Genomic DNA, 12762 nt, shown 5'->3' with positions numbered 1-12762 from the left:
TCTAAGTATTATAGTTAAATACTTTCCTTAAATGGTTCATTTCCTACCAGTAAATAGAACTACATTTTGAAAAGGCTTTATGTTCTCTCCTCCTCTCCCCAGACTTACTCTACAAATTCATGCTCTCCGAGATTGGCAAACGTGTATCCGTGGTAGCCAAAAACATCTCCCGTAAAGAACTTGATGCTATTTTTGTGACAGATCTGGTCAACTTTAACTATGATATCCCTGGAGCAGCAAGTCAGACATACCTGCAGAAAGAATGAAAGTGGTTGGGTGTGAGTTGTGCAGACTGTGAATCACCGCCCTGATGTCTAAATACACCTTAATGAACAGTCTCTCTGGGCATGGCTAAAGCCAGTTTCAAACTGGTACAACAGGTTCTTTGGATGCTATGGTTAGAAGACAAAAGAAAAGTTGCAGGTTTCAGTGTGTAGAAAATGTAAATCATGAGACAGTCACTTCACCTTCTGCAACCAAAATGAAACGTGTTTAGCTATTAAGTAAAAGGCACTCGATGAATTTATTTCCCCTAAACCATGAACATATATAAACCACATTTCACAGTTTTCAGGAAAAGGAAAAGACAATAATATAACTTAGAGGAAGTTATTTCTAAATCATTAAATCTATTAATATCTGAATAAGCTACAGCAAGAAACAAAACCAGTTTTTTAAATTTACCCAAAGGTCATGTTTAAATACAAGGGCATTTTTCCCCCTTCTTTTGACTGATATGTTAAGATAAAGAAAATAAACAAGTCCTGTTGAGATTATTTTTCCACAGTTTTCGATGTGAAACTTTATCTGAATTTAAGGACAAAAGAAAAGGTTACAGCCCAAGTGACCTCCCATTCAGACTTAGACAATGAGACGGTGATTCACTCAGTGGAATTATCAATGTTGCTCTGAGGCCTCTAAGTTGTGTTCCAGTAAGTTGAGGTATTAGAAATGGCTAAGTTTTAATGCACAGAACACGACCTTTCGGGAGAAGCTTTGTGATCAGGGCCAAGAAGACAACTTCTAAATTGCACATGTTTTCTTCTGAACATAGAAAGTTGGAGAAGAAATTTCAAAAGGATTTTCATTTGATAAACCTCTTGCTGTTGTCTGGCAGCCTGAATATTGAAATAACGCTCACAGAGCAACGTGTGTCTCTGCTGCCATTCAAAGGATGCAGTCACCCGAGGAAAAGTCAAATCGAAAAGATAAGACAGGTGCAGCTGAACATGCAATCAACTGACCGAATGGAGCCCTGCAGTCAAAACTGAGCGTGAAAACCTATGAAGACCAGTCAAACGTGGCTCAAATATGAGGAAGTCACGCCTGCCCTGTGCACATGCGTTATACAAGCAACAGCCCCATGCTTCAGTTCTAATAAAGCTTCTAGTTGCTAGAAGTTCAAAGGACACCTAGAGTAAACCAAATGTGGTTACTACGGATAAAGAAATGAAGAGATGACTTATGTCCAAATGGAAAATGTTCCAATACCTGGACTTACAAAACAGAATAAAAAAAATTTTTTAAGGGACAAGATGCACAGATGATCCATCATTCCAAGCCCACATTTGAACAGATGCACATATGAAATACAACAGTGTGAAAAACAAAACTACCAAACCCAAATTCTAACCTCTCACGTAATGGGCCCTTCATTTAAAAAACAAGTAGATCATCTGTGACTATTGCACGGTTATCCAACATTTGTTAAGCTTTTCCAGGGTACAGGGAGCCATGTCTGAAAGGTCACAGACACTGAAACAGAATTTAACTTATCCTTTCACCTCTGCAAAGATTTGGCAGTGTAATCAAATGAGGCTGGATATGCCTCGTTTGGCTTAATACTACAGTGATTTTGTCTAGTTAACCATGGCAACATGGTCAAAGTGCCTGTGTGCAAGAAAGAGACAGAGACAGACCAAGATCAGGTGTGCTCTTCTTAAAGACAAAACACAAGCTGTAGTCTGGTATTTCTAACAACAAAAAAAAGACTCTGTTACAGATATTCACCAACTTGTTAAATTTTCAGAAGAAAACATTTGCAATAAAATGTATAGAAGCTATGTGCAAAAATTCTGGAAGGAAGACAAAACACCAATGATAAAACCTGGTCTTGGGAAAAATATGCCCAAAGAAGAAACCAAAAGGCAGCAACTCACAAGCAGCCAGCGCAGATTCAACAGACTGGATCTGCCTACCGACACACTCAGCATACTAAGGCAATACACTAATAAGGCATGTACACTAAGCAATATAAGACTTCAATCTACTAGGGCAATATATTAAAACTAAAGAATGAAACAGCTTCAAAACTTACTTGGGAAAAAGCTCAGATTTGAGATTCTAATGCGCCAGTGTACCTAGTATACATACAACTAGTGCTTTAATTTGCTGAATTCCTGAAGCAGACTTTACATTCTCTATGAAACTTACAGCATCAAATTGCGTGAAAAACGACTCAGGTTTCTTTTCTATATTCTCAGTGTCCACTTTCACATCCACCATGGGGTTGAGATTCTGTGCGCGCTCCAAAGAGGCTTCGGCCCTGTTTCGGCCAACAGACCCAGTACGGATCAGGAACTGGGCTCCGGGGTCTTCTGGAGATACCTAGGAATAATAATTTTTTTTTTAAATACTTGAATTTCGAGGGAAAAACAAATGAACTTTTCCACTTTAAAGAATAACTAAAACATCTACCATCTAATTGTAGTACTACTGTTGCTATAGGAGTCTGCCCAGCGCAGACTCCCTATACTCTTTCCTTCTAAGGCTTTAAAATAGACATTGAACTTTTTTTTTTTTAAACTGGGCACTGATGGTTAAAGAGCACCCCCTTGTGTTTATAATGAAAATTCACTCTAAACAAAAGAAGTCCATGCTTTCTTAAGTAAATGTTTAACTGCTAACAAAATGACATAATCATCAGTGCTAAGAGTTGACCAAATCCCTACCATGTGCCCAATTCTAAGCAATCAGAGAGAGACGTAAGTAATTTAAAGGATGTAGTCCCTGCCTACAAGTGGTTTAAAATCAGACCAACACAAAAATTAGACACAGTTAAGAATGTTTGAAACGAACTCTTAAATTCAGTTAGAACTCAGAAAGGAGGACAGCTGAGCAGAGGTTGGAGAAGAGGGATAATTTCACTCATAAGGCTGGACGTCAGCAGAAGAGAGCCTCAAAGACAGATAACATAGTCACCTGACAGCCACCAGTAGGATTACAGATTCCACTGTTCAAAATGCATTTCTTCACACATCAAACATCTAATTTAATCATGAATCTCCATGATGACCCCGCCACCTTCACCAAGACTGGGTTCAACAGAAGTAATCCTCCTCTCCTGCCAACTATCCACAGTATACACTCTCCCTTACTATCTTTCCTCCAAGCAAATGAGCTGGTCCTCCTCCCGTTCAAGGCCAGCCCTCTAACAGTACACGCTTGACCCATCCCATCCCATCCCAGGGATCTCACCACACACAGCGAGATCGTACATCATAGTGGTTAAAAGCCATGCTCTGGGATAATTCAGGTTGGATTCACAGCCATGATTTGAATCCTGGCTCAACCACCTAAATGTGTGACCTTGAGTGAGTATGAGGGAATCACATGTAAAATGAGGACGTTACTAAAAGCGACGCACTGCTAATCACTCCACCAGGGGAGTCAGTACTACCTGTGCCCCACTCCTTGGCCTCACAGCTCCCGGCTCTCCTTCTCCCACGCTGGACATTCCAGTTTCTATATGGGCCCTCTTAGGTGCAGCTGTTCTCAGGATTCCACCTCGGAATCATTCATCTTTTCACTCTATATAGCTCCATAAACCAACTCCATGCCTTATAGTTTCTACCAAAATCTGCTGTTATTTCTCAAATTGCTCTTACTGGTACAGATTGCTTCCTGATCCATCTGAGTCTTATATTAAACTGCCCACCAGAAAGTTCCTCCTGGAGATCCCATGGGTCAATCATAATCCAATTCCTATGTTTGTTGTCTCTGTTAACAGAGACATCTCTGACACATCCAGTCACCAGAGCCAGAAACCTGGTCTTCCTATCCTCTACACTTCCTTGATAGCAGCCACCAGGTGACGTGGCTAAGCGCATGGCCTCTGCCAGGAGTCAGACCGCCTGGGTCCTGGTAGTACCACTAACTGCTGTGACCTTGGGCGGGCCAATACTTCACTTCCTTTTCCTCCGTTTTCTTATGTGTAAAGCAGGAATGATAATCCCTACATCTCAGAGTTGTTTTGAGGCCTAAGTGAGATACTACAACTACAGCTCCTAGAACAGCGTCCAGCACTTACAGTAAGTGTCAACTGTTGTACTTCCTCCTTGCTTTCCCATATAGAATCCTACTGACTATACCACCGAAGCATCTCTCACCTCTCGGTGATTCTCGCCATCTCTATCCCCACTGTCATTCCACAGACCCTTTTCATCTCTCACTTAAACTATTAAAGCAGCCTTCTAAGTAGTCTTCTGCCCCATATCTTGTGCCAACCACAGTCTACACAGTATTAGTGATCTACAGAAAGCCCAAAGCTGGTCAACCCTCGCCCATCTGAAACTCTTCAATGACTCCTCACCACCTAGAGAATTAAGTAAGTTTACAGCAGAGCTTACCAGCTGGCCATTCATGACTTGGACCTCACCTGCAATCTGCAACCCCCCCAGCACCACGGGCTTCACACTCTAAAAACACCAAACTGTTATATTCGATTTCTACCATGCTGTCTTGTGCTAATGTCCCCTGCCTAAAACACAGCTCCTCAAACCCTGAAAAACCTCTGCTTGTTTTTTAAGACTCAGCTCAGCACTCCAGGAAGTCTCTCTCATGTCTGCATGCCACAACCTGAGTCAGGTAGCGTGCTCTGATTTCTGGAAAAAAATTGAGGATGGGAAGCAAATCTTGTGCATTTTTCTATCGCCAGTACCTAGTCTACTTCAGGGTAGGCAGCAGGTGCTCTTGGATGCTTGCTGACATAAACGAAATGAAAAACTCTAAGGGGCAGGAATTAACATCTTCAATTTATAGATGAACAAGCTAAGTCTCTGTGAGGTTAATTCCCTTTCCCAGCTTCAGAAGGTGTGATTTGAGCCCAAGCCTTCATGATTCCAAAGCTTCTGCAAAATGCAGCACCATCTTCCTGGGACGTTCCTAGTCAGGGACAAAAGAACAAGCAAACTACAAAAGGCAGAACCACCAGAGAGTGTTCACGAACTATGAAATTTATGAGATGGGAGTTAGGCTGGGTAAGTTGACTGGGACCAGGTTATACGAAGCCAGTGGTTCTCAACCCTCCCTGACTTATAGACTCACCTGGAGAACTTTTATTTTTAAATAACTCCCCAAATATTCTAAAGCACAGATGGGATTGAGAACCACCATGTCAGGCTTTGAAAACCAGTCAGAGGAGTCAGGCCTTACAGCGGAAGGCAAGTAGAAGGCACTATCAGTCTTTAAACTGAAGAGGCAACGGTTGACTCCAACTCTGGGTGGCATTCGTGCCAGTGCCGAGGCAGTGAGAGAACCACATCACATGGCCTCGGTGTTCTCTCATCCCCATTTTCAGATTTCCCAACCAAATGAGGAAACTACCATCCCATTGTGGTTTCGTTTTTCCACACCAACGGCCTCCAGGTTTTGGAACCATCCTTCCTTGGGTCTCCACTCTTACCCTCTCTACCCAGGCAAACAAATTCTTCCCCTGGATGGGATGTTCCTGCCACTAGGGGGCACTGTGGCTGGTGGGCGGGGGGATGTCAAAGCTGGGAGGGTTCAGTTAATTATCTGGCAGCTTGCTTGCAGGGATTTTCTTTCCTTAGACAGTTTTGAATTCAAGTCAAAAATCAATTTGTGACTGTGATATTAAGTGAGCCAACCTATGTGTCTCTTCGTATTGTAGGAGAATTAAGACAACAAAAATTCTAGATATTATTTTCTCCTGAAACTCCAAACAGGAGAGCTTTTAAAAATTTCATTAACATTTACTTTTGTCTACAGAGCCTATACCTCGCACTGTGTGTGCTAGTTACTTAGCATGAGACAGGACCCCTGTTCATTGCCTAAAAGGAAAAAAAGACACAAATAATATGCGACAATACAATTTTTGAAATATTTTAACTGAAAAAATACATGATTTCTGGAATTTGCTTTAAAAAACTGTCCCAAAAAATACAGGGGAAAAGAGAAATAAAAAGATCAACAAAACATTGGTATCTGTAGAAGCCAAGTAGGTGAGGTGTCAAATATTATTCTACTTCTGTATATATTTGAAATTTTCTATAAAAGAAAACCAAAATGTCATTGAGGCATGAGAATGTAGACAAAGCAGCAGTTATTTTCACCTTGGAGAAAAGATAGGTCAGAGACAGCTACATAGGGGTTGGGCACTATGGTTCTATTATCAATTAAATAATATTTTATCATATAATTAACTATTGGATGCTTATTACATGCAGGCATTACATTAAGTGGTCCATATACATTCTCTCTGATCCAACATTTCCCAAGGTAATGCCTGTGAAGCATCTCCATCAAGATCTCCTGAGACACCTCTGTTTTTCTTCTGAGATACCTTTTAAATGTATATATTCCTGAGCCTTACCTCAGGCTTTGTAAAGTAGAATCATTAGGGGTGAAAGCTACACCAAAACAAAGCCCCAAGGCAATTCTGTATTTTAAATGAGTGATTCAGGTGATTTAAAGGTACAAATTGGAAGAGCACTCCTCTACCCCTCACAATCACCCTCCAAGGGAGATGCTAACTCCACTTTACAGACGGGAAAGGTCATCACCCGTAGGATACGGTGGAGCTGAATTCAAACCCGGTGCTGGCGCTGTCAGTCTCCAAGGGCTACAGTGCCACTGACGCCAGCCCTCCTCTTTCACAGCCCAGAAGAGGCAAGTAGGAAGGCATGAAATCTCCACGTGTTTATACCAAAGAGGGGAGATGGCGAAGGAGAGTGATAAGGCGGCATCTCACCTGCTCGTGATCCAGCATGGTCAGTCCTTTCACTCCGGCCAGGATGAGATTCTTGGCGATTTCAGCCCCGAGGCCCTTCATGCCAACAAGAAGCACCCGGGAGGCCCGCAGCCTACAAGGCAGATATTGTCAACAGGATGAAAGAGGACAGTGGAAGCTCTCCGAGTTATTGAAGAACAAAACAAGACAAAAATAGGGAAATGATCTTGGATTTCATTAACTGCACTTAAGCATCCAGGCCTCAAATCTTGAAAAAGAGACAGGCTCCAATCTATCCTGCTGAGAACAATTCATTCAACAAATATTTATTGAGCACCTACTATGCCAGGCCCCCCTCCAAGGTGTGGAAATACAGCAGTGAATAAACAGACACAATTCCTGCCCTCAGAGCTTGTATTTTGTAGAGACAGACAAACAAATAGAGATATATAATATCTCAAAAAGTGAAGAAAATCAAGCATGGTATGGATCAGGAATGATGGAGGATGTGAGTTTTTAGTCAGACTGATCGTGAAGGCCTTTCCACAGAGGTGCTGAGCAAAAATCAAAATGAAATGAAGGACATATATACAGATACTTGGGAGAAGAACATTCCAGGTAGAGAAAAAAGCAGGTGCAAAAGCCCTGAAGCAGAGGAGTGCTTGGCATATTCCAGGAGCAGGAAGGCAGATAGAGCAGTTGAAGAGCAAAGGGAAGAGTGAGCAAAGGGAAGAATGGGGGACTTCCCTGGTGGTCCAGTGGTTAAGACTTCACCTTCCAATGCAGGGGGTGCAGGGTTTGATCCCTGGTCAGGGAACTAAGATCCCACATGCCTCCCCGTCAAAACACCAAAACATAAAACAGAAGCGATAATATAACAAATTCAATAAAGACTTTTAAAATGGTCCACATCAAAAAAATCTTAAAAAAAGGTAAGAATGGTAGATGAAGCTGTAGACAGAGTCAGGGGCCACATCATGAAGACTCTTACAGGCACTGTCAGGATTCTGGATTTTATTCTAAACATGATGGAAAGCCATTGGGGGGGGTTATGGTTGGAAGGGGAAGAGTGTCACAGTTAAGGTGAGAGAGGATGATGGCTTGAACTAGTGTGACAGCAGAAGACAAGGGGAGAAGGGGTACTATTTAAGCTACAACACACAAGGTGGCATGAAAAAGGGCGCATCTGGGAAGTGTTTAGCTCATTCTGAGCATGTAGAGTGACAGAAGATGAGGCTTAAAAAAAAAAATGGTAGGGCTTCCCCGATGGCGCAGTGGTTGGGTATCCGCCTGCCAATGCAGGGGACACGGGTTCAAGCCCTGGTCCGAGAAGATCCCACATGCCATGGAGCAACTAAGCCCGTGCATCATAACTACTGAACCTGCACTCTAGAGCCCACGTGCCACAACTACTGAAGCCCGCGCACCTAGAGCCCACGCTCTGCAACAAGAGAAGCCACCGCAATGAAAAGCCCGTACACTGCAATGAAGAGCAGCCCACGCACAGCAACTAGAGAAAGCCCACACACAGCAAGGAAGACCCAATGCAGCCAAAAATAAATAAATTTAAAAAAAAAAAAAAGGTAGTCAGAGAAGTCTGGACTTAATTCTGAGGTCAGCAGAAGGCAGTATAGGTCCACAATACCTTATTTGAAATCCCTTGAACCAGAAGTGTTTCAGAATCAGAATTTTTCATATTTGAAAAAGGAAATAAAGGGAATTTCCTTGGGGTTCAGTGGTTAGGACTCCGTGCTTTCACTGCTGAGGGCCTGGATTCAATCCCTGGTTGGGGAACTAAGATCCCACAAGCCGCCCAGTAGGCCAAAAAAAGGAAATAAAGAGTTTGCATCATATATCATGAAAAACCCCATCAGGATCTTAGGCAGCACCCTGTAATCAAACTCATTAATATTTTTGCAGCAAATGTATGATTATTCACACTGAAAAGCATTAGTAAGAACTAAGAACGGTCTCACCTAAATTCAAGTTCTGCTGACCAATGAGTTTGCTCTTAATTTATGAAATGAGTTCATTCTCATCAAGTACCACTACTAAGGAGAACATGCAGAAACTCTTTTCCAAAAATGGTTCTAATAATTATGGACACTTGCATGTCATCAGGCTAGAAGTCTTTAATGGTAATGATGGCTGATAAAATCGAGTCCTGCACTGATTCTTTTTTTTTTTTTTTTTAAATTTTTGGCTGTGTTGGGTCTTCGTTGCTGTGCGCGGGCTTTCTCTAGTTGCAGTGAGCAGGGGCTACTCTTCGTTGAGGTGCGCGGGCTTCTCTGATTCTTGATGCTGGCAGATCTGGGATTTCCTTCAGTGATATGACCAAAGGGTAAAATGGCGGGGGGGAGGGGGGAGGGAGAGAACATTGACATAGGCATATGTCTGGGGCTCAGCTTCTCCATTATTGCTTTTTTCTACACGGCCCTTCCACTGCCAACCATAGCCTAGGTGACAGGAGCCTTTCAAGTGACAATTCCACTTCACCAGAATAATTGGGCAGAGGGCTTACGGCATACAAGCAAGGTAAATAACAGAGATGATCTGGTAGTAGTGGAAGGTAAGGCAGGGAAAATGGGAGGGAGCCAAGACTGAATGGGTTTAAATGCCAGCTTAATGGGTTTTTTTTCCTCTGTCAGATTTTTTGAACATCAGAATCAAACCCATCACTGAGCCCTTTTGTAATTAAGGCAGTGGGGATTGAAGAGATGTTCAAGTAACTTTCATGGAGCACCTGTTCTATGATGGGGAGGATGCCAGGTGGTTTTGCATACATGTTTGACCAGGTCGTCGAGGAGATTAAATCATGAAGTCAGAATTGGTATCTCCATTTTACAAATGAATAGACTGAAGGTCAGAGAGGTCGTCCAGTTTGCCTGGGTCACCCAGTTAGGAAGTGGCAGAGCCAGAAGTCAAGTCCAAGTCTTCACACCCGGAGGGCGTTAGTGATGGGCCATGCTCGTTGCTGAAGGAGCAGCAAGGAAAACAGTGCCCAAGGAGAAGTTAGTGGGTTTGGAGATGAGGGGGCCATCGGTAACGTCTGAGGGTACAGATTTCCCAGAAGTGAGTGGGGACGGTCTAGCTGTATCCTTGAGGTAGATACAGCAGCCAAACAGGAAAAGACTGTCACTCAGACTGAGAGGGACCGTGGAACCTGGAGTTCCAGGCACAGCAGTGTTAGGACCAGGTGAAGGGAGGGCTCGCAGGCTAACAGTGAGAGCAGAGACCTGGAAGGTACAGCTAAATGCACGGCTGCTCAGCCTTTCTAATGTCAAAGGTTTGGTATGTGCACGATGTTCTCTTTGGAAACATTGCATATTTATTATATGTGCTGATTCTCAAGGGATTGGAGCGACTCTGGAAGGGTGCGTGGCTTCCTTCCTCCTCCCCTCTGCTGGTGTAATGCTATCAATCTGTGATAAGAAACCTGCTCATTGCTAGCATCTCTGTTATTTACCTTGCTTGTATGCCGTAAGCCCTCTGCCCAATTATTCTGGTGAAGTGGAATTGTCACTTGAAAGGCTCCTGTCACCTAGGCTAGGGTTGGCAGTGGAAGGGCCGTGTAGAAAAAAGCAATAATGGAGAAGCTGAGCCCCAGACATATGCCTGTGTCAATGTTCTCTCCCTCCTCTCCGCCACCATTTTACCCTTTGGTCATATCACTGAAGGAAATCCCAAATCTGCTAGCATCAAGATCAGTGCAGAGGGCTTCCCTGGTGGCGCAGTGGTCGAGAATCCGCCTGTCAATGCAGGGGACACGGGTTTGAGTCCTGGTCTGGGAAGATCCCACATGCCGTGGAGCAACTGGGCCCGTGAGCCACAACTACTGAGCCTGCGCTCTGGAGCCTGTGCTCCGCAACAAGAGAGGCCGCAATAGTGAGAGGCCCATGCACCACGATGAAGAGTGGCCCCCGCTCGCCGCAACTAGAAAAAGCCCTCGCACAGAAACGAAGACCCAACACAGCCATAAATAAATAAATAAAAATCAGTGCAGGAACAAGAGAAGCTATTCATTCATTCATTCATTTTTAGCTGCGTTGGGTCTTCGCTGCTGTGCACAGGCTTTCTCTAGTTGCAGCGAGCGGGGGCTACTCTTCATTGCGGTGCGTGGGCTTCTCATTGTGGTGGCTTCTGTTGTTGCAGAGCACGGGCTCTAGGCTTCAGTAGTTGTGGTGCACAGGCTCAGTAGTTGTGGTGCATGAGCTCAGTAGTTGTGGCTCATGGGCTCTAGAGTGCAGGCTCAGTAGTTGTGGCGCACGGGCTTAGTTGCTCCGCGGCATGTGGGATCTTCCTGGACCTGGGCTCGAACCCATGTCCCCTGCATTGGCAGGAGGATTCTTAACCCCTGCACCACCAGGGAAGTCCCCCACCTGCAGACTTTAAATCACAACATTCCACACACCTGAAACACACCCTGTCTTCCTCTCTCTGCCTAGTCAAGCCTTTCCTCCAAACCGCAAACCCCAACTCGAATGCCATTTCCTCAAAAAGTCCTTATCACGGCACTCAGGCGAGTACCCTCTAAACTCTTCCAGTAACTGCTCCACAAAAATGCCTCTGACATAAATCACATGCAGCCCGTGGCCTCTCTAGGATCCCTCCATCCTAGAGAGCTCCATAGACTCTGACTGCTCGGGAGGGTTTTGGGGTTTTGTTTGTTTGTTTTGTTTTGTCTTTGTGGCCATGCCTTGTAGCATGCTTGATCTTAGTTCCCCGACCAGGTATCGAACCCATGCCCTCTGCAGTGGAAGCTTGGAGGCTTAACCACTGGACCGCCAGCGAAGTCCCTTGGGAAGTTTTTTAATTCAACTGCCAACAACACTGAATATCATGTTTATGTTTTTAATCCTTAACCATTCTAGGGGCCCTGAGATTACTGCTTATTTATGGCTCAATTACATGAAAAGCACTTAAAATAGTACCTGGCACATAGTCAGCATTGAATGAATGTTAGCTATCATTACTCAGGCTCTAATGCAGCAATTCCCTTCTTGGAATCAATCCTGCAGAAATACTCACGTGGGCACAAAAATCATGTACAATGCTATTCACAGCAGCGTCCTCCACCACTTCCCTCCATTTTCACAGCCACACAGCCCTACTCTGAGTCACCACTTCTCACTTATAAAACCACAAGAGTGGGCTTCCCTGGTGGCGCAGTGGTTGAGAATCTGCCTGCTAATGCAGGGGACACGGGTTCGAGCCCTGGTCTGGGAAGATCCCACATGCTGCGGAGCAACTGGGCCCGTGAGCCACAACTACCGAGCCTGCGCATCTGGAGCTTGTGCTCTGCAACAAGAGAGGCTGCAATAGTGAGAGGCCTGTGCACCGCGATGAAGAGTGGCCCCCGCTCGCCACAACTAGAGAAAGCCCTCGCACAGAAACGAAGACCCAACACAGCCAAAAAGTTAAATAAATAAATAGCATTCCCTTAAAAAAAAAAAAAAATACCCACAAGAGCCTGACACCTGGCCTCCCTGCTTACATTCCTGCCTCCAACAATCCACTGTCCCCATCTCAGGTAGAGAGCTTCTAAAACTGACCACGCCACTCTCCTGCTCAGACCTTCCAATGGTTTCCATGCAAGCTCCTTACCAACAGCCCTGCATACCACTCCTGCCTGTCTCATCCTACTCTCTCCCCTGGTAACTTGCCTACAGCCAGGCTGGCCTTCCTTGATCCCAGAAAATGCCACATTTGCTCCCACCGTAGGACTCTAGCATTAGCTGTTCTCTCTGCTTCTTCCCCTAACTCTTCATATAACCCATTCTTTAGGTCTCAGC

At 44.3% G+C, this 12762-nt stretch overlaps 1 protein-coding gene across 1 annotated transcript in view; it reads right to left on the bottom strand.

The window, feature by feature from the left end:
• SAE1 (SUMO1 activating enzyme subunit 1) overlaps positions 1–12762 on the bottom strand; it is a 74317-nt gene that overhangs the window by 51355 nt on the left and 10200 nt on the right. Inside the window, exons 2-4 of the mRNA XM_079906808.1 lie at positions 6992–7103; positions 2434–2607; positions 109–251 (exon numbers count right to left, since the gene is read on the bottom strand). Of these exons, the coding sequence (XP_079762934.1) occupies positions 109–251; positions 2434–2607; positions 6992–7103 (429 nt within the window). The remainder of the gene's footprint in view (positions 1–108; positions 252–2433; positions 2608–6991; positions 7104–12762) is intronic.

Source organism: Stenella coeruleoalba (assembly GCF_951394435.1).
Source record: "Stenella coeruleoalba genome assembly, chromosome: 20".
Taxonomy (NCBI): domain Eukaryota; kingdom Metazoa; phylum Chordata; class Mammalia; order Artiodactyla; family Delphinidae; genus Stenella; species Stenella coeruleoalba.
This window is presented reverse-complemented; position numbering and strand designations above follow the sequence as displayed.